General features: G+C 45.7%; 1 protein-coding gene across 1 annotated transcript in view; it reads left to right on the plus strand.

Annotated features, from left to right (window-relative positions):
* TANGO6 (transport and golgi organization 6 homolog) overlaps nt 1-20,744 on the plus strand; it is a 132,926-nt gene that overhangs the window by 102,446 nt on the left and 9,736 nt on the right. Inside the window, exon 17 of the mRNA XM_028534769.2 lies at nt 4,579-4,692. Coding sequence (XP_028390570.1) covers nt 4,579-4,692 — 114 coding nt within the window. The remainder of the gene's footprint in view (nt 1-4,578; nt 4,693-20,744) is intronic.

The raw sequence follows: 20,744 nt of genomic DNA on the forward strand, positions 1-20,744 counted from the left end.
TACAGTGACAGTGAACTAGATAGAGGGAGGTCAGAGAAGCAGCACAGGTGCTGAGGGAACCCAGAGCTGGGCCCCCCAGAAGTGCCAGGGTGGTGAGGAAGTTACATTGATCAAGTATCAGCCAGGCAGAGGAGGAGTGCAATCTGTTTTGATGTAAAACTGAACAAACCATAGGATCTCCTAAACTGATCTGATCTAGGGGTCAAGGTTACAGCCATCAGGTATCTGCAGAGAGCCATCCGTCTGACTGGTCAGGCAGGGTCCAGATTTGTGGACTGTCCGTGCTGTGGCAGTGCTGGCTGGCAGGGGAGGGATGTAAAGGACAGCATCAACTCTTCCCCATTCTCCATACTGGGAATTCAGGTTTCCCCTCTCTGTTGATGTCAAGATTTAACTTGTTTGGAAAGCATCATCATTTTTCCCAATTCCTTCTCGCTCTTGTCAAGAGCTATGTTGCTTGAAACCAAATCTTGATAGGCTTTTTCTTCATTGTTTTCTGTGAGAAGTAAATATGATTTATGTCAGCCACAGTGAGAGGCCCAGCCTCAGCGCAGCGAATGAGATATGCCCCAGGTGACAGCGCAGGAGCAGCTCGCTTTCACTGTGGCACCCACCAAGCAGCGCTTTGAGATCTGATGCAAAGCTGCCACCTCCGATCCCAGCGCGTGGTCTGGGTTTGTTACCCGCTTTCCACAGCCAGTGCAGTTTTCTAAGTGACAGGGTATGTGCAGTGGGGGGGCACGTGGAGCCCTGAGCTGCGGACTCAGTGGATGTCCTGGGAAACCTCCAGGAAGCTCAAGCAGCCGCCAGCCGCGGTGCTCGTTCCTGGCAGGGTAACCGAGCAAGGCCGAGCACATGTGCAGTAGAGACCACGCTGCCTTTGCTGTTAAGGTTTCGTAGTTTTCAGTATAAAGGGACAGATGGTCTAGTTTCAGACTAGTTAGCAGACCAACTGAATTTTAACAACAGGAGTGTTAGGAAAAGGGATGAGGATGCAGTTGGAAAATTGAAATCATGCTTTCTTAATACATACCTCTCAACTTCGGTACCTCCCTTCTAGAATTATCCAAGGTTATTTTTCCTTCCTTCTTTCTTTTTTTTGTAATCTTGCCATTTGCGCTTGCTTTATTTATATAGTTCTGATCATGTGTGGTGCGCGCCAGCTGTTTGGGAAGTGATGTTCCTTGTTTCTGTTGGCACCTATCAGGTGTCAGATTGCTTCAGCTGACCTTTAGTGTCTCCAAAGCAATCATCTTCCTCTCCGTCTGGCTCTCAGAAATGGATATGATTTACATAATTTAGCCAATGAAGAAAAAGCCTTACATAGTATGGCTTATTAAAATAGGTACATTGACCCTTAGGGCAGGCAATATGAAGATCACACAGAATGAATGGCTTTCTGTCCTCTGGGAGGACTCAGAAGTGAAATAGAAATATTACACCAGTTCATAAATTAGTAAAGACCTGACATCATCTGTCTATTTGCCAAGGCTTTTAGGAGCGGAAGGCAGTGTTAAGTACGTCCTTGGGGTTGGAGGTTAGAGAGACTAGCCGTGGGAGTGACCTGTCCAGACTGGACAGGTGGAAGAGACTGGCCATGCAGCCTCCCTGCTCTGGTGCTGGTCGAGGGGTCTGTCTCACTTGCCTGCAAGAAGAGCAGCATTACAGGTTGGTTTTGGGAGCTTAACCCGAAGAGCAGAAGGCCTTTCTTACCTCTAGGTGATATCTGTAAGATCATATTAAAATTCTGATGCTTTAAAAACATTCTGCATAACTGACCATTGTATATTTCATAGAACTGTGTGTTTGTGGCAGAAGTATTGAGGAAGTTTCATGAATGCTCTCCTGTTCACAGGACTCTCCCAGATTGTCTCTGCTGGCTGATTGCAGATAGGCTTCGTATAGTCTGGTGCATAAATCACCCATAGCTTGTAGCTAGCAGGAAGCCATTGCAGTACCTCTGTGAGTCATACCTTCAAGGTGGTATGGGCATTCAAGAACTGGCCTTGCTGCAGAAGCCCTTTTCCAGCCAGGATGCCTTTGCTGAACCCAATTATAGAATAAATATCTAATCGTTAGACCTGGCCTCACACTGAGAGATGAGGCAGGAGCGTGGTCTCCTTAGCATAGTGAATAGAACAATAGAGGTGACAAAGCTCAGTCCTAGCAGGGTTCTAAACCAGGAAGCCTTGGTCTGCCAAACCTGGAAAGATGGGCCCAAAACTAAAACCTAGGGGGAAGCAGGCAAAGAGGCATGGGAGTGCCTGCATATTACATGGCTCTGTGCTGGCTTTCACACTCTAGTTATCAGACTGAATAAGTAACCTTGCCCTGACTGGTGTGGCTCAGTGGATTGAGCGCTGGCCTGCAAACCAAAGGGTTGCTGGTTCGATTCCCAGTCAGGGTACATGCCTGGGCCAGGTCCCCAGTGGGGGGCCCAGGAGAGGCAACCACACATTGATGTTTCTCTCCCTCTCTTTCTCCCTCCCTTCCCCTCTCAAAAAATAAATAAATAAGATCTTTAAAAAAATAAAATGTATAAAAAAAGAATAAGCTGAACTTTCATGTGTCAAGAAATACTCAGACCTAGCTCTAACTTGTTTCTCTGATTTCAGCTCTTACCTTGTAAATACTAAGCCTGCAAGAGGAGGTAGCTATTATATTGTTGCCTGTTTGGAGGTCACCCAAGGAATTCCTCCTAGGACTGAGTTGGCTTCCACTGTTAACGCCAGAGGCGTGGAAGCCACTGATGGCTTTCGGTCAGGGTGTCCCAGGTCAAGGGTGGAGCAGTTTGCAGGGTCTCATTGAAAAACAGCCCCCAAAGAGTTGAATTTTCCTGTGGTTTCCCTTCACTTGCCAGCTGCAAGTTTATCTAATAGCTGTACAATGTGATTCAATGCCAATGCACCACAGATGCAATTATATTTAAGAACAAGCTACTTCTCATCTCTCTGCCATCGCTGATTAATTAGACACTTTGAACTATGCCCAACTGCTTGAAAGCTGTGAAAAATACAACCCACATAGTTAAAATTTCTGCACAAGCCTATGTCTTCATTTGTGCCTGTATTTTTAAAAACCTTTTTAAAAACCATTCTTTAAGCATAGTATGTATTTATACATGTTTCCAAATACACAATCTGGCTATTTTCTTATCGTGGTTAAAAATTCCTCCACAGTTGGCCAAGAAACAGAATCACACAGTAAATCCAATAACAAAGTGTGCGAGGGATCAATTGAATAATTTACTTGCCTTCCAGTTTGTGCTGCCATTGGTCATAGTCTTAAAATTTTTGCTTTTTCTTTTTAAATCTTTCGCAAGTGCCTCAGAAAGGTTTGTTGCTATTGTTTTTAGTGTGATCTCTTGATTGAAGTTTTGGAATATTCTTATGCCTGAGTTGCTGGTACAGGGTATAGAAACTCTCACTTTATTACATATAATTACTAGCTACATATCTGGTACCTTGCTTTGCAGGTAATTTCTAGTCTCTTCTGTTCTAGAGCCATCTGTCAAAGTAAATGAGCACGGGAAGACCTATTTCACAAAAGAAGCAGCCCAGGCAGGGAGTCTCTGGAATTAGTTCCTGGTGACTCACCTGGAGTATTAGCTGGATTTGTAGGATTGGGAAGTCTGGACATGCTAAAGGAGATCAGTTTGAATATTTGTGTATTTCTCTGTCCCCGGGCAGAAACTTTCATTGGTGACACATCCATCTTTATGCCAGGCCTGAACATGAACTCTGAAGCCCGCTTAGCTGACTCTGTGGTCCTCACTCCCTAGATGCGGCTGTGTTTCGGGCCATCTTTTCTTCCTCTGATTCAGTGTCTCCAAAGCGGGGCAAGTAACTGTCTTTCCCACCTTTTTTTTTAATCCTCACCCAAGGATTAAAAAAAACTTTTAAAATTGATTTTAGAGAGAGAGGAAATGGGAAAGGAGGGGAGAAACATGAATCGGTTGTTTCTCACATGTGCCCCAACCGGGGACCAAACTCACAACCTCAGCACGTGCCCTGACTGGGAATCAAACCTGCAACCTTTTGGTGTACGGGATGAACACAAGCAACTGAGCCACCCAGCCAGGACCACGTCTTCCCACTTTTGAGGAAATATTTGCATTTGACCACACTTTTATTATACAGTTATATGCCGCATAAATGACATTTCAGTCAATGACAGACCCCATATGAGATGGTGGCACACTATATGGCCAGGTATGTAGCAGGCTATACTCTCTAGGTTTGTGGAAGTTCACTCTGATGTTTGCACAGCCACACAATTGCCTAACAATGCTCAGCAGGTAGCCCCATCGTTAAACTGCATGTGACTGTATACATGTATCCCTTCCCACTCCCTAACTTCCCTCCTGAATTACAAACCAGGTTTCGTTTTTCTCCCTGAGAAAGACTAAATCAAGATCTCTACCAGTAGGTCTCTTCCTCTTTATTGAGAACGGAAACTCTCCACCACTCTCTGAGCCAGATTATTCCTGATGGATGTATAGAAAGTGGGACATAGTTGAGAGGCTTTATGTAATTGTGCAGTCTTGAGTTTTATTGACTTCTTCCCTCACTATCCTAGGTAACAGCTTGCCTGATTGCCGTGGCTAAAACAGACCATGAAGTTCAAGTACGCAGAGCTGCCATCCATGTGATTGTGCTGTTGCTTCGGGGACTCAGCCAGAAAGCTACAGAGGTGAGCCAGTCTCTTCCCATTTGCAATTTCCTTACCTCTGGTTCTTGTGTGTTTATCAGTCTTCCTTTCACCAGGGCAGGCTTCAACCCTTTCACCTGGGTTGACTCATGTGGATGAATCCACAAGCAGGGATTTTGTAACAGGAAATTGTACATAGTAGGCAAATTACGCACTAACCGCTACAGAAAAACCGGAGCGTAAATTTATAGATTGAGTCCTGGCGTTCTCCTCAGTGGGATGGGTTCCAAGGTGACCTGGCTGGAATGTACTGAGCCTGCCTCTGTAACCTGAACTTTAGTGACTTGTCTTCCTGGCTCATAGTAGTTCATTCTGAATTACTAAGGGGCCTCGTTCAGAATGTTCCCTTTCTAGGTAAGAGTTCAATCCATGAGATTTTAGTTGCTGCATAAATTAAACTTTTTTCCTCCTCCGGGTGGGTTGGCTGGATTTCTCCCCGGTGTATGGCAAATACAGGAAGACAGTGTTTATATCTGTATGTGTGTGAGCTAATACACACAATGAGTGACCTCTAAATTAATATCCTTCTTGATCCTAATGGACACTCATTCCCAGTTGACTTTGTAGAGGGAGGTTGCATAAATAATTCACTTACTGGCACCCACAATGCTCATCTGTGGCTGGCATGTCAGTATTTAACTAGGTGTCAGTGAAGCCATTAGAAGAGTGATTGTTTTGTCAGACACACAGGCTTTATTCGTGCTGGAATTTTGCCATATCAAGTTTCTGACACCATTTTTGTACAAGCTTGGACTCATTAGTTACCCCCTAGTTATTATCTAGGACCTTGATGGGAGCGGAGGACGTACAGATCATAACTCGGTAATTCAGATAATTAAGTTGCTGTGGAATACACACTGATCTTGTTGAGAATCTGCTGTAAAGGGGGAGTTAAGAAAGAGTGAGTGTTTCACACCCATTGTCAAGGTCTGCAAAATTCTTGACAAATAAACCATCGTTATATGAGTTGCTAACAATATGGGAAGCAGGGTGAAGCGTATACAGGAATACTTTGTGCCATCTGCACAACTTACCTGTAAATGTAAAGCTATTTCAGGATAAAAATCTATATAAAAATATGATACAACTCTATTAAAATAAGGCTACCACATTCTCTAAGTGCAACACACTCTCACTGGGTAAGAGGGAAAAGGCAGTAATGAGAGAATGTGGCAGAGCAGTGTCTGGTTTGTAAAGCGAGAGAAGAAATAGAAAGAAACACTATCCAGATTTCTCACACCCGTGTAGCCAAGGAAAGCAGCGCTGCTTGTCTCACCAGTACTGAAATAATTTGTGACCATGGAAGATTTCTGTCACTTGCAAAAAGCCATGTGAATGAAACACCTCTCTCCTAGTCTCCCAAACAGCTCTAGTCTGCACTTACTGAAATTTATAAATTGTGCTTACTCGGTGAATAAAGAAAAGGAAATGAGAGAGGATGGATGTATGATTCCTCTTCCTGTGGCATCCTTGAGACCAGGTGTGTTAAATCTTGTAATCGTAGGTGTGATTATAATCAGGGCCACTTTAATGAGAAGCGGAGATAACCACAAAGCTTTCAATCTAGGATTTCTCTTTACTGCTCTGTTTTGCCCCCAGGAACAGCTGAAATGAAAATGCCACTTTGTTGATGAAGTTTGGTGTTTTGTTTTTTTTTCCCCCTTCTAATCACTAGCTCTCAAGCAACAGAGTGCCAAAAGATAATCCCTGGTTTCAGTGAATTCTCTGTTGTTCATAGATGTGCTGGCCAAGGACCCCTGTGGTTCTGGCAGCTTGAAAAGGAGGCAGAGAGTCCAGTAAGAGGCAGAGGTTCAGAAGACCAGCCACTAGACTGGGATCGGAGAGGGAAGGCGTCACTACTGCTGACTCATGAGGTAGCTTTTACCTCTTTCCAGCCAGGCCCTCCTATCAATTTGAAAGTAGCCAGGCCCTGGATGGTGTGGCTCAGTGGATTGAGTGCCGGCCTATGAACTGAAAGGTCTCCAGTTTGATTCCCAGTCAGGGCACATGCTTGGGTTGCAGGCTGGGTCCCCAGTTTGGGGGACAAGAGGCAACCTATTGAGAGGCAACAATGTATCTGTGTATAATGCACACTTGTTGCCTAAAACTTTTAGGGAATCTAAGGATGTACGTTATACATGGGTATAATAAAGGGTAGAATCCATGTATAATGTGCACAAAATGTGGGTATACACTATACACGGTAAAATCTAAGGAAGGAAGGAAGGAAGGAAGGCAGGCAGGCTGGCTAGAATTTTGTGCTGTCAACACAATATCCATCTTGGAGGAGGGGGTGCATGCATTCAATTTTTTATTGAAATACTTATTGTCTCTGCTTAGCCTTCTTTTGGCCTTATGACCACAAGTGTTTATAACTCATTCCCAGTATATCCTGAAGCCTAGCAGAACCAGGAAAGACACCCCTTCAAGCCCGTTCTGCCTTACCCTTGCTGGAAATTAAACTTACTAGGCTACCCAGGAAAGGAGCTATGATTAGACCTTATCTTCTGATGGCCTCAGAATTAATAACAGCCCTCCGCAGCATGGAGAAGATGAGCTGAGTGACAGAATGAGAAAATCATGCCTAATATACAGGTCTTCCTGAATCAGGTCTTTGCAAGGTGGCTTATTTAAGTATTATAAATGTTTAGAACATCCATATTTATAAATTTATTCCAGACAATGATGAATAGTTGGGGCAATGGTGGCCAAGTACTCGTATAGCAACTGAAAACTCTGCGTGTAGTACAGTAGGCAGCTACCTGAAGACACTGGAGCGTGCTCAGAAGCAGGCAGGTCCTCATGGGGGAGTCCTGCCTAGAGAGGAGGTGCTGCACGCCGTGAGTTCCCGTTTCCTCTGAGCCACGTCCGTGTGCCGAGGAGTGCAGTGCACTGGGGCAGTGGTGGAGGAGTCCTGGCCTTTCTGGAGGGTGGAACCAGAGAGGGTTTTTTTTGTTTTGTTTTGTTTTTGGTAAAGAATAAAGTTTTTATTCACTCTTCAAGAAAGGAGAGGGGCATGGTGTGGAGAGATATACCAGCATTGAGGGGTGGGGGCTCTGAGATTTTATTGGATTATAATTGGATTAAAAAGGGGGGGGCATGTTGTTGTGTGGCCCCGGGCTCTTGGGACATTGTAACCAGAGGCTGCAGTTTGTTCCGATGTTATCTTCCGCCTGTGGCTGTAGGAGCGGTTAGTTCTGTTCTTACTTTCCAGTAGTTTTCAGACCTGGAAAGACTGCCATGAGCCACGTGACAAAGCAAAGTACCAGGCCATTTCTCCAGTCAATCTTAATACCCTAAGGCTTTCTGGTGACACCCAGAGTCCAGGCATGACTTCACTGATAGTTGCCAAATTCTGGAGGGATTAGGTAGGGAGAAAATGTATAAATGTTTCAATATTGCTTATGAGGGTATAATTTACCAGTTGTTCCAGGGAAAAAAACAAGTTTTCTTATATCGATCGCTAGCTGTGAAGATGGGTGAGGAGGAGGCTGTCCACAGAATCCAGAGAGATGGAGAAGGATTTAGGACCCTCTCCCCAAACCTCACAGAGACAGGGTTAGGGGGTTGGCCCAGGTGGAGCTTCCACTGCCCACTGCTCCCCTAGTTGCAAGTCTCAGGAGGATGGAGGGGAGGGAGAACTAGAGAATGTCCCCATGAGGGCCATCAGTATGTTAGGGTGGTCAGTGACGTGGGCTGTGAAAGAACTCACAAAGAGAAGTAAGGGTACAGCATAAAGGTTTTATTCACTCTCCAAGAAAGGAGAGGGGCGTGGTATGGAACGGTACACAAGCCCCGGAGATGGAATCTGGGGAAGCTACAGCTGCAGGAGGGAGGGCGAGAGTCCTGGAAGGGAGAGACCCAGAGAGGGGGTCACCAGTTCTGTCTGTGTACATCTCTGGCTGACCCCTGAACCAAGCAAGGTGATTGCCTGCTGTAAAAAAAAATAAAGGCACTAATTGGAAAAGAACAGAATCCAGAGTCTCCATATTTTAATATTCGTGATGTCCAGGATACATCCAGAGTCTCCATATTTTAATATTCGTGATGTCCAGGATACAGTCTGAAATAACTCAATATATGAAAACCAGGAAAATGGAACATATTCTCAGTAGAAAATAAAATCAGCTGAGACCAACCCAAAGATAATCCTGATGTTAGAATTATCAGGCAAGGACTTTAGAGCAGTTATATCTATCATCAATTAATTAAAAGAAAAATATGCCTGCAAATTAATAAAAAGATAGGAAATCACAGCAGAGAAATAGAAATGATTAGAAAAGAGCCAAAAGGAAGTTCTAGAATCGAAAACTGCAATATATGAGATTTTAAAAAAATCACTGGATAGAATTAGAAGCAGAATGCAGATGACCGAGGAAAGAATAAAAGAATTTGAGGATAGAGCCATAGAGGTTATCTAATGTGAAGAAGAGAGGAGGAAAAAAAAGATTCGAAAAGTGAGTATTTTGGAGTGACCAGAGGCTGTGGGAAAACTAGCCCTGTACTTCCCCTGGGAGCAGTGGCTCAGTACCACCAGTGTCTGTGGAGACTTCACAGGACACGCCGACTGTGAATAATGAGAATCGGCTGCGGGGGTACGTTCCAAGACCCCAGTGGAGGCCCGAACTCACGGATAGCACTGAACCCTACGTGCACGGTGTTGCCTCCCGTACATACATACATACCTACGATAAAGTTTAATTTACACGTTAGGCACAGTAGGATTAACAACAATAACGAATGATAAAATAGAGAAATTGTAACCATATACTGTAATAAAAGTTTGGTGAATGTGGTCTCTTTCTCCCTCTCTCTCAAAGTAGCTTACTGTGCCGAACTCACCTTTGCACGTATAAGAAGCACTTCCGGTTTCCCTTTGGCAGATCGGAATTGCCAGCATCACTGCTCTTGTGCTTTGGGGCTATTATTACATAAAATAAGGGTGACTCGAACACAAGCAGTACGGTGCCGTGACAGTCGATCTGATAACTGAGAGGACTACCGAGTGACTAACCGGCGGGTAACGGGGACAGCACGGACGCCCTGGACAGAGGGATGAGTCACCTGCGAGGCGGGGCAGAGCAGGGTAGTGCTCAGTCTCATCACGCTGCTTCGAAGGGTGAACAATGTAAAACTTTTGGGTTATTTCTTTATGGGATTTTCCATCGAATATTTTCAGGCACGGTTGATTTCAGGTAACTGAGACTGTGGAAAGTAAAACCGCCCATTAGGGGAGACTACTGTCCATACAATAAAAGCTGATGATCTTTATAAAAAGAGTAAGCGACTTGGGGTTGCTGTAGTTCTACAGTGGATTTGTCCAGGTACCTTCCACTGCAGTCCTCTGTGTAGTTTACAGAGAGCTGACTTCCTAGAGGAAGTGGGAAGTACCAGAGAACTCTGCGTTTGGGTTTGTAGTGACGGAGTATGGCAGCACCTGATACTGACACATTTTTCCTTGCTTTTTACTATTAGAAGGTAATTCCCAGAGTTTAGCTTTTCTTCCTCCTAGTCCCTAATTTTACTTTTTTTTAAAAAAGTTTTTATTTATTTATTTTTAGAGAGAGAGGAAGGGAGAGAAAGATCGATATGTGAGAGATGCATCAATTGGGTGCCTCCCGCATGCCCCCAGCTGGGGACCTGGCCTGCAACCCCAGTGTGTGCCCTGACTGGGCATCAAACTGGCCACCGTTCAGCTCACAGGCCAGCACAGAGCCCACTGAGCCACACCAGCCAGGGTCCTAATCCCTAATTTTAGATGACAAAAGAATAATCTGTTCTCTGCTCTGTCAAGTGGGAGATAAGTAGTAGGCTTTAGAATTCATTCCTGCAAGAAAATAAGTCTTAACACTGGGTTGCATCTTCAGAAATAAGCAAAATCTGAAGCATCTTCAGGGGGAAGAGTTTGGGATTAATTTTTAGTTGATGGCTGAGCCAGGCTCTGAGCCAAACCCAGGCCTCGGCCCAGGAATGATTTTTCATTCCTTCCGCTGAGTCCAGCGTTGGACTCTGATGACAGAGCTCCTCCTAACAACACTGTGCATAGTGGTTCCCTGAGACGCGTGCGGGTGGGCGTTACTGCCCTACTTCTTTGTGAGAGAGAGGCAAACCCTGGCTAAAGGAAAGAATGAATGACATTGCGTACGACATTCTGTTTTCTTAACAACAGTGGTTACACATGGTCCCTCCGAGAGGTTCAGTGCACGCGTCCTAGGTTCACCTCAGGCCTGACTGTCCTGACTGGGAACTAGGACCTGAGGACGCAGGAAAACGGACAAGTTATAAGTAAATGGACAGGCTTGATGGAAACTTCCTTTTATTGATTTGGTCTTATCCTGAAAGTTATTTTGACAACATTTGGTGTGCTTTTTGTGCTGCGGGTCCAGTAAACAGGCCTCGTTTCCTTCCCCGAGCTCGTGTCAGACACTGCTCCTTTTTAGCAGATCGAAGGCTCCGTGTGAGAAGCAAATGAAAAGAACACATATAAAAATGACTGGGATCCAGGTAGTAATTATTCCTCTGTAAACTTTGAAAAAGTGCTTGGGAGAGCCCTTCCAGGACTGAAATTAAAGAGCATCTCCCCTTCCTGGGAGCGTGGAGCTACAGCCAGCAACCAAGGCAGCAATTCTGTTAATCACCTTTTGCTGCTGGCCAGGGCTTGCGTGTTTATGGTACTGATATTATTCATGAACGGCAGGTAATAAGAATTCCGTGTTTGTTGGACATTGTTTGCAGTGTCAAGAGGGGCAGAGGTATAGAGGAGCTTTAAGATAGGTCTGTTGTAAGTTTACAAATGATCTCTTCACCCCCAAACACTTTCCTCTTTACTTACTCTTAGACATCCTAGTTGCTGTTGCTCCATATCAGTCTCAGAAGAAGGAAATCCTCTTGGGCCCTGGATGAGTGTCCTTGGGCTGCCGTAACAAAGTGCCGCAAACTGGGCAACTTAAAACAACACAGATGTGCTGCCTCATAGTTCTAGCGGCTAGAGGGCCACAATCAAGATGGTGACAGGGCCATGTTCCCTCTGACCCACTGTCGGAACATTCTTCCTTGCCCCTCCCTAGCTTCCAGTGGTTTGCCAGCCCCCTTTTGGCATGCATTGCCTTGTAGGTGCACAGCTCCTATCGCCACCTTTGTCACCATCTGCATTCTCCCTGCATGCCAGTGTCTTTACCTGGTTTCTTCTTACAAGGACACCGGTCATGTCGGATCAGGGGCCCACCCTACCCTAGTGTGACCTTGCCTTAACTGGTTACATCACAGCAACCCTGTTTCCCAGTGGGGTCACATTCTGAGGTCCTGGGGGTTAGGACCTCAACATACCTTTTTGAAGGGAGCAGGGGACACAGCTCAACCCATAACATGCCCCAGAGATTCCACGGTCCTTTCTCTCTTGTGCTTACGCTTCTCCTTCTGTTCATTATTGCTACATCTTGAGAAGAGCCAGCTTTGTGTGGGGCATCTCTGTCTCTGTCGCTCTCATCCTTTTTTTTTTTTTTAACTTTAAGTGTCTGCTACATCCAGAGCCTCAGGAAGGCAAGAGGAGCAATGTTTGTGACATGCTTGCCTTGAAAGAAATGGATTTGTGCACTTCAATAGAGAAAATAATAAGGGAATGTAGAATAATTGGAGGGGATGCTGTTGGGTTCCGTGCAAGTTCTGGTCTCGGTGGGAATCTGTTAGCCTCTGTGAACCTCATTTTCTCTTCAGTCCTGACAGAGAGGTGGCAAGACCTAGATGGGATAACTTGCAGAACTGCACACATTGTAAAGGGTTGTAAATATAAAAGACAAAATGCTGATGACAGCTATGAATCATTATTATCGTTGTTATTATTACTACCACCACCACCGCTACTACTACTATCTCATCCACAGATTTGCTGGAGGGTTTTAATGATTTGTTTTTAAACCCACCAAAGATAATTTTACATTTAATCTAAATGGACAGGCCATTGATTTCATGGCTGGAACTGGTAGAGCCTACACCACACCATGCCACGCTGTCACCATCAGTCATCTCAGGTTTGGGAAAGCAGACCTAATTCTATGGGACCCAGTCTTCCGACTCCGTACAGGGACCTCATGTTGTACGTGCCCCCGTGTTGTCACTCACAATGGTTGCCAACTCAACTGGAAAAACACACAAGAACCTCGATGCTTTGTGGTTATTGAACAAAGGGACTTAGCACATGTCTGGACTTGATCTGACCTCCAGCAGTATTATTTTCTCCCTTGCTCACCTACCGCTCGGAAGCAGTGCATATAGTACCACAAAATACTGTGTGCTTTCGTGAAGCAGGCACTGCGCTATGTGAATTACTGTGTTATTTCCGTTGATTCTCTCAGGAAGTCTGAGGGGTAGGTGGTGTTAGTCTCATTTTACAGATGACTGAAGCAGCCCTGGCTGGTGTGGCTCAGTTGGTTGGAACATTGTCCCGTAGACCGGAAGGTTGCGGGTTTGATTCCCAGTTGAGGTACTCGCCTAGGTTGCAGGTTTGATCCCCGGTCAGGACACACGTGAGAAGGCAGCCAATCGATGTTTCTCTCACTCTCTCCTTTCCTCCCTCTGTAAAAGCAATGAAAAAATGTCCTCAGATGAGGATAAGAAAAGCACAACAGATGACTAAAGGAGGCCACTCAAGGTTAAGAAAACTGCTCAATGTTTTCTTAACATTGCCAGCAAGTGGCAAAGCTGACTTAAACCCAGGCAGTGTGTCTGTACCCAGCTCTGTGTTTCCTACCTGTGTTAGACTGCTTATTTTTTGAGAGAAAGGACAAATCAAGATTATTTTTAAGGCAAAGAATTATGTCCATAATGGGTGACATTATAATTTCCCATGCTGAGGAGATTTACACATTCTAGTTTATTGAGGAGGGACTTGTGCCAAGGTCTAGTTGTTTAGCCATATACTTTTCCCTTTTAATTTTTTATGTATTGATTTGAAAGAGAGAGAGAGAGAAACATCAATTTGTGATTCCGCTTATTTATGCATTCGTTGGTTGATTCTTGTGTGTGCCCTGACTGGGAATTGAACCTGCAACCTTGGAGTATTGGAACAATGTGCTAACCAACTGAGCTGCCTAGCTAGGGCTTATTTTTTCTTTAGGTAACAAAGTTTTCATCATTTCTCTGTGTCAAGGTATTGTCCTCCCCCCCAAAATTGTGATGAGTTTTATACCTGTTATACATATTTAGAAGCTTATCTTATTTGGGTTTGTCTCAAGCCCAGCGTAATTTGCTGTCTTTCACTCCTTAAGATCCAGACCAGAAGCACAAGTTTCCAAATGTTCATTCCCACACATTAAAAACCGAATGTTCAGTCATTAATGAATGCCTGTTTTTCCAAGGATCTCTACCACCTGTCAAATGTAAGATTTGTATATAGGACAGCAACTTGGAAGTCATGCCCTTAAATCTCTGAGTTAAACAGTTTATAGCTAGATCCCCCTGGAGATAATCAGGGGCCTTCTTCAGGGGCATATTTTTCCCAGGATCTGTGCCCAGGTCTGAGAGACCAGGGCTGGAGGGTGCCAGGAGAGGAGCGGTGCCAGGCTGGAGACAGACCCAGCCTGCGGGAAGTGGGCGCACAGGAGAAAGGCCAGGCCCGGTCCAGGCAGACAGGCCGCTGCCGCTGCCCCCACGGGAGGCGCACGAGGGCCCTCTGTTCATCAGTGGCGCAGTAGCCTCCACTCCCCGTCACTGTGCATTTTTTTCTCACATAATTTCTTAAACTGAGAGATATTCATATCCATAAAATGTACCCTTTTAAAAGTGTACAAGGTAACGTTTTTAGTGCATTCATAAAGTTGTGTCAACACTACTACCACCTAGTTCCAGAGCATTTTCATGAACCCGGAAAAGAAGCCCCGCCCCCATCAGCAGTCACTTCCCCTGATCTACTCTCTGTGCGTCGGCAGGACTGCTGCCTGCGGCCCAGAGCTGCGCCTCACATCACATCCGGTCGTCAGATTTCCTCTCATGCGTGAAATGCAAAAATTCAAGGGAAGAAACTTAATATTCCAACCAGGATCAGATGCTCATTCCAGGCTGAGCCAGATGGGGTATGTGGGGTTGCTGGTTTGTGTACAACTGTATTCATCTTCCTCCACCATAACTATTTGTGAGAGGAGGGGCCGGTCCTGAAGGTCTCCTCAGTGGTGAGTTGGCCAAACCCTTATGGCATTAATGATGAATTTGAGAATGAAAAGGTTAGGACTCAGTACCTTACTGTGACTGCTAAAATATAAATGTTCAAACTTTTCTCGTGATAACATAAGTGGCAGTTTGGAAGCTTTAACATTTAAAACTGCTCCCTTGCTGCCTTTTCTGCATGTCATTTACATAGATCTGCATACGTTAGAACTTGGTTTGTCTTCCTATTCTGCATCAGACTTCTGCTACTTTATTTTCTGTAGGACAGCTTTTTCTTTACCCTCATTCTTATCTAAAATGGTCAAGAAGATTATAGAAGAACTGCACTCCCAAAACTATATAATTTTATTAACCAATGTCACCCCAATAAATTCAATTAAAAAAGTAAATGAAAAATAAAATGGCCAAGAAGAAGGTAATGCCGCTTGAACACAGAATTTTAGAGCATTGGAGGTAGAAGAGGCCTTGGAGACTATTTATATCTTGCAAGAATGTCCCTTGGCTTATTAACCTCATGAGCTGCTCCTTTGGTGTGAGGTCTCTGTGTTGAAATAAGTTTGGAAAATGCTGCATCCAACTATATATCCTCTTCTTGGATACTTGGTGTATGTTAGCCTGTTAAGGAGTCTCAGAAGAAAACTAGCAATTCCCTCAACTCATTTACCAAGGAGCCCTTTTATCTTGATGAGCACGCCAAGTAATAAAGTTCCATGGGACACACTTTGGGAAATATTCCAACGATCTTGTTTTATGAATGAGGAAATAAAGTTCATGAAGAGACTGTGGTTATGATTTTCCAGAGCTGATGCCAGGGAGAATTAGCACTCATTTCCAGTTGTTCCTGGTAGTTTGTGTTGGCCAAGTACTAATGAAAGTATAGTGTCTCCCCCTCCCTCTTACCTAAGTCACTTATTCACCTGAAACAGGTTCATCTCGGTGCCCGGGGCACCTTAGGTACCATCACAAGTGTGAGCTGGAGCACAAGGTAAGCAGGAGGTTTGGGAACGTCTGCTGTCCACTTTCTTTTCTCTAGATAAGATGCAAGATGATACAGGTACCTTGTACTGGCAACTCGGATGTCCATCAAATAGCTGACTTTCCAACATGATAAACTACTCTGTCAAGTTCCAACAAATCAAAATATTATCTTAACTTATACAGTAGTTGCATTCCTGAAGAATTCAGTGTACACATATATTAAAACCCCACAAAAATACTTTTTACTGAGCATTTACTAGATGATAGCACTTATATCTGAGTGCTTTACATTAAGTCATTTAATCTTCAGAATAACCCCATTTAGGTATGATTAATGTCTGCATTTTACACAGGAGGGAACGAAGACGGGGGAGATAAGAAACCCATCCAACAACCAGCAAGTGGCAGTAGATGACCCCGGGCAGCATGACTCCAGAACTGGCGCTCACACGTTCCGTGACTGTCCTCTGACAGACTCAGAACTGAGTCACTTGGGCCTGTGCGACATGATCGTGGCCAACAGAAGGCTGCTTCAGGTCCTGGGAACTTGGTGCCCAAGAGACCTCCCCCCCTCCAGCTTATTTACTGTCTGCCCTGGAGGGGACGGAACAGTGAGAGGAGTGTTTGGGGCTCGCCCTGGACCCAGGTGCCCTGACCTCTCAGGACCTACCAGTGTGAACTCTTCAGAAAGCAGAGACAGAAAACAGGCTTGGCTTCCTTTCTACCCTTCCTCATGTTCCATTATCGTTTGCCAAAAACACGGTCCAACCATGAACTACGCCATCCAGCGACTTCCCGTAATACACACAGGCCTGAAAAAAGCCAGGAACGGAGAAACACTGAGGCGAACACACACCTTCGGGGCTGCCAGGCTGGGGAACGAGAGTCTTGGGGCTTTCCTCCTGCCCTGCAGCCTGAGTGGGAATTGTGTCTTCCTCTGAGAGAGATTGTTCTGATAATTAGATGGGCCTCTGGGTGGCAAAACCCAATTATCTTTGCTCTGTTCTCTGAAAGGGAGCTCTGACTGGCGTTCCCTCCTTGGGGTGACGCGAAATGACATTCAGCATTGATGCTCTGGGGTCTGTTCCAGCCCGTTGCTCATCGCCCCGTGGTTTATTTGCCCTCAGCAAATCCGCTCCAAATAAATTCCATGTTCTCTGAGGTTTAGTGTTTAATAATAATATAACCAACATTTATTAAGGCCTTATTGTATGCCAGGCAGATGCTAAGTTCTGTGGATTCATTGTGTCGTCGGTAACACCCCTGTGAGATAAATACGCTTGTTCACTCTGTTTACGGATACGAAAACTGAGGTCCCAGAGTTTGCGCATAGATGTCTAGGTGAAAGAGCCAGTGAAAGGTAGAACTCTCGTGCAAGCCCAGGCTGTCTTATTGGCAGCTGGGCTGTTCGAAGGCCCTAATTACAACTGGCCTGAGACTGTCCTTGAGGAAGAGGTGAACTGTTACAGGTATGTTGGGACACACTTGGCTTCCTAGGACCCTGTTTCCGTAAGCACTGGACTTTCTCCTACTCCGATTCTCCAGGGTCAACAGGTATTCAGTTACTCGGGGAGCAGCCAGGGAGATCTTTCTGAAATGCAAGTCTGCTGGGATCCAGTCCCCAGCTAGCAGTTTGCAGTGGTCTCTGTGGTCTGTAAGATAAAGGCCAGGCTCCTTCACAGGACACACAGGCCATGTGTGCCCCCACCTGGACCCCGCCTGGCTTGTATTTCCCATACTTTCCTCACATGCCCTGAGAACCTCATGCCAGCTCCAGGTAACCTGCGTGCTAGTTCTTGCCTCCGCCTCTTGGTCCATTCTATTTCTTGTGCCTCGGGTGCTTCCTTCCCTGCCGCCCACCTGTGCATCTGCTAAGCCTTTCTTCCTCCTTTGGGACTCTACCTAAGTGTCACCTCTTTGTGAAAATTCTTTCCTGGTTTCTCAAGTAAAGTTAGTCCTCACTCCTCCAGTCACTGCAGGACTAGATACTGTAGTTCACGTCTGACGTCAGTGGAGACTGTGAGCCCCTGAACATATCAGCCACTTGTTTAAAAAGTCGTGATGAAGTGTAGCATCTTAACCACTTCTGAGTGTGTGGTTCAGTAGCGTTTTTGTATGCACTCGCATTGCTGTGCTCCGACCACCACCGTCCCTCCGCAGAACTCTTTCACCTCGGACAGCTGGCACTCGGTCCCCACCAGCTCTCCACCCCTCCCTCTCCGCAGCCCCTAGCAGTGACCATTCTGTCTGTCCCAGGGACTGGGACCCCTCGGGGTGCCTCATTCCATTCACTTGTACTGTCCCAAAATCTAGCACATTGCCTTGCACAAAATAAGTGCTTAATAGATGTTTTTTGAGAGAGCGTATGAGCTCTCTTAGTGACACAAACCCATCTTATGAATTTCTTTGTACCTGCCTTAGTAGTAAGCAAGTAGATGTTTTAGATTTTAAACTGGAAATCCTGGGACTTCGAAACTCTTCCAGGTTTCCCAAGAGCAGAAGTCGTCCAAACAAGTTCTCTCTCCAAACAAGTTCTCTAGGGGGGCGTTTTACCTCTCCTACTTGGAAATGCCTAAAATTTCCACTGCAGTGGGTTGCGGACCTGGTGTCACCAAAGCAGGCAGGATAAGAGGTCCTGAGGCAGAGTGACGGAGTGAATATTGATGTGTAGCCAGAACCGTCCGAGTTTCCAAGCTTAGATTCTCCCCTCCACACCTCATCCGTGCCGATCAGTTCGTGTCTCACGCCTGCTCCCCTGCATCTCTCCCGTCCGGGCAGAGGGTTCTGCCATAATCTCAGCTAATTCAGCAACAGAGGCAGCTGCACCTTGGTCGCCTATAACTTCCTCTGTGTTCAGAATTGCCCTTCACATACACGTGACTGACAACAAACTTTTAAGATATGTTTGGGAAAAGATAAAATTTTAATTTGTGGACCAAAAGTGATTTTCACCCTATCTCCCTTCTGGAAAACGAAAACCTGGTTGCTGAAAATTTAGAAAGTTCCAAGAATGGAATAGGTTGTGTCCAAATCACATCACTTGTAACTGGCACTTGGATTTCTTGAAGGCAAAGTCCTAATGGTGATCTCTGCCTCTGAAACCATGGCGTATCTCTTACTAAGTCTTCTCTCCAGCGCTTTTTCCTAACAATCCTGAACTACTGTGTCAGTCACCTGGAGAGTATAAACAGAAATTAAAAAAAAAAAAAAAGCCCTGAGCCCTAATCCCTAAGATTCTGATTCTAGGGCTGAGGCATTTAAAAAGTCCCCCAGGGGATTATAACATGCAGCAGGGGTGGAGGATCACTGCACCGGAACAGCGGCGTTGCTCAGAGGCAGAGTCTGGGCTGTGCAGACGTACCTGTGAGTGGGCCGTGCTCTTTTCCAGTTCAGTCCGCAGCGTGTGTTAGCACGTAGTGCAGCCCCTACCAGGGCCTCTGATGTGTAGTGTGACTCTGGTTTCCTCCGGCCTTTGGTCTAATTCTATAACCTTTTGTTCCCGAAGCATCTGGCTCAGAGCATTGAATTCCACTAAGTGAAAGCCCTGAGGAAAGTGGCCCGCTGCTTCCCTGTGGCCAGCTCAAGCTCGACCTGCGGCTGTGTGACCCAGGTGAGCGGGGGTGGGGCCAGGCCCTGCTAATCGGTGCTGCAGAGGAAACCCAAATCTTGCCAGCAACTAGTAGACTGGTGGCTGCTCCCTCTCCTCCATAATCAGATCCCATCTACATGAGTAGCTTTGATGGTGCAGGAAAAAGGTCAGATTCTCTCCAAAGCTTTCTTTTGCGTATTGGATTTTCCCCAGACTACACATATTCAAAAGCACGATGTGCAGAGTTAGCTCTAACAGACACAGGTTTGAATTCTAGCTGTGCCCTTGAGAAAATCACTGAACCTCCACAAATCCCCTTTCCCTCCTTTGTAAACTGGGTCTAGTAATACCTACCTCACAGGGTTAAATGAGATAGTGTGTGAAGGGCTGGCACAGTGGCTCAAACGTGGTAAACATGCAATATATGGTAGTAGTGAGCCTTTTGCTGGCACCATCAATCCCACATGGGAGACATTAGGTGCAGAAAGGGAGGGAGCAGGACAGTGTCCTGAGCAGGGTGTCTGCATGGAGCGCCTCAAGGGCCAGGGAAATGAAGCCCTTGCTCCCCGATGTGATAAAGGGACACAGTCTTGAAAGCTGGGATTGTAACCACCTTTAAGGAAAAAGCTCCCAGTTTCTCCCATTAGCATCAGCCTGCTGTCTGTGCACATACTCTGGCCATTTTTCCTGCCTTCTTTGTTCTATTTCCGTGCCTGTGCGGGTGCAGGAAAGCTGCTGCCTTCCTCAGGTTGCTATTTAAAGCCATTCTGAAAGATGCTGCTACCGCTGCTCCTAGCACCAGAGCAGTCACTGTTTCTGTCTGCCACGGAGTTGGCTGTAGCCCCTGTCAGCGCCGTCTGACACACCGGGGAGCTCTGGGTAGCATGCCTCGGTGTGATCTAGCCTGGGGGCACACACAATTAGGTGTGAATCCCCTTGCCTGCTTTCTGTGTAGGTCCCTAAGCTGTCGCCCCTCTCAGGGGTTAACTGGCTGTCTTGGTCTTTGTCCCTAACCTGCCCAATCCCTGTAGCATTTTTGGCACTTGACCAGTTAAATTTTTTCCCCTTATTCTTTAATGAAAGTCACGCATGATACCCTCCCCCCACCACCCATCTCCAGTTTTCACTTGAGACACCCTCCCCGTTTAACAGCCAGACACAAGCCAGGAAGGGTAAAAATGCCATTTATCTCTGGGTCGAGCAGAGAAAAATACTGTGGAAATAAAAGGTTTTTGAAAAGCCCAATAACCTCCAGTTAATAATAATGCTACCCTGAACTTTTCAGCATGTTTGGGACTGCCTGTCAGGC

The sequence above is a fragment of the Phyllostomus discolor genome, chromosome 12, assembly GCF_004126475.2.
Source record: "Phyllostomus discolor isolate MPI-MPIP mPhyDis1 chromosome 12, mPhyDis1.pri.v3, whole genome shotgun sequence".
Classification (NCBI taxonomy): domain Eukaryota; kingdom Metazoa; phylum Chordata; class Mammalia; order Chiroptera; family Phyllostomidae; genus Phyllostomus; species Phyllostomus discolor.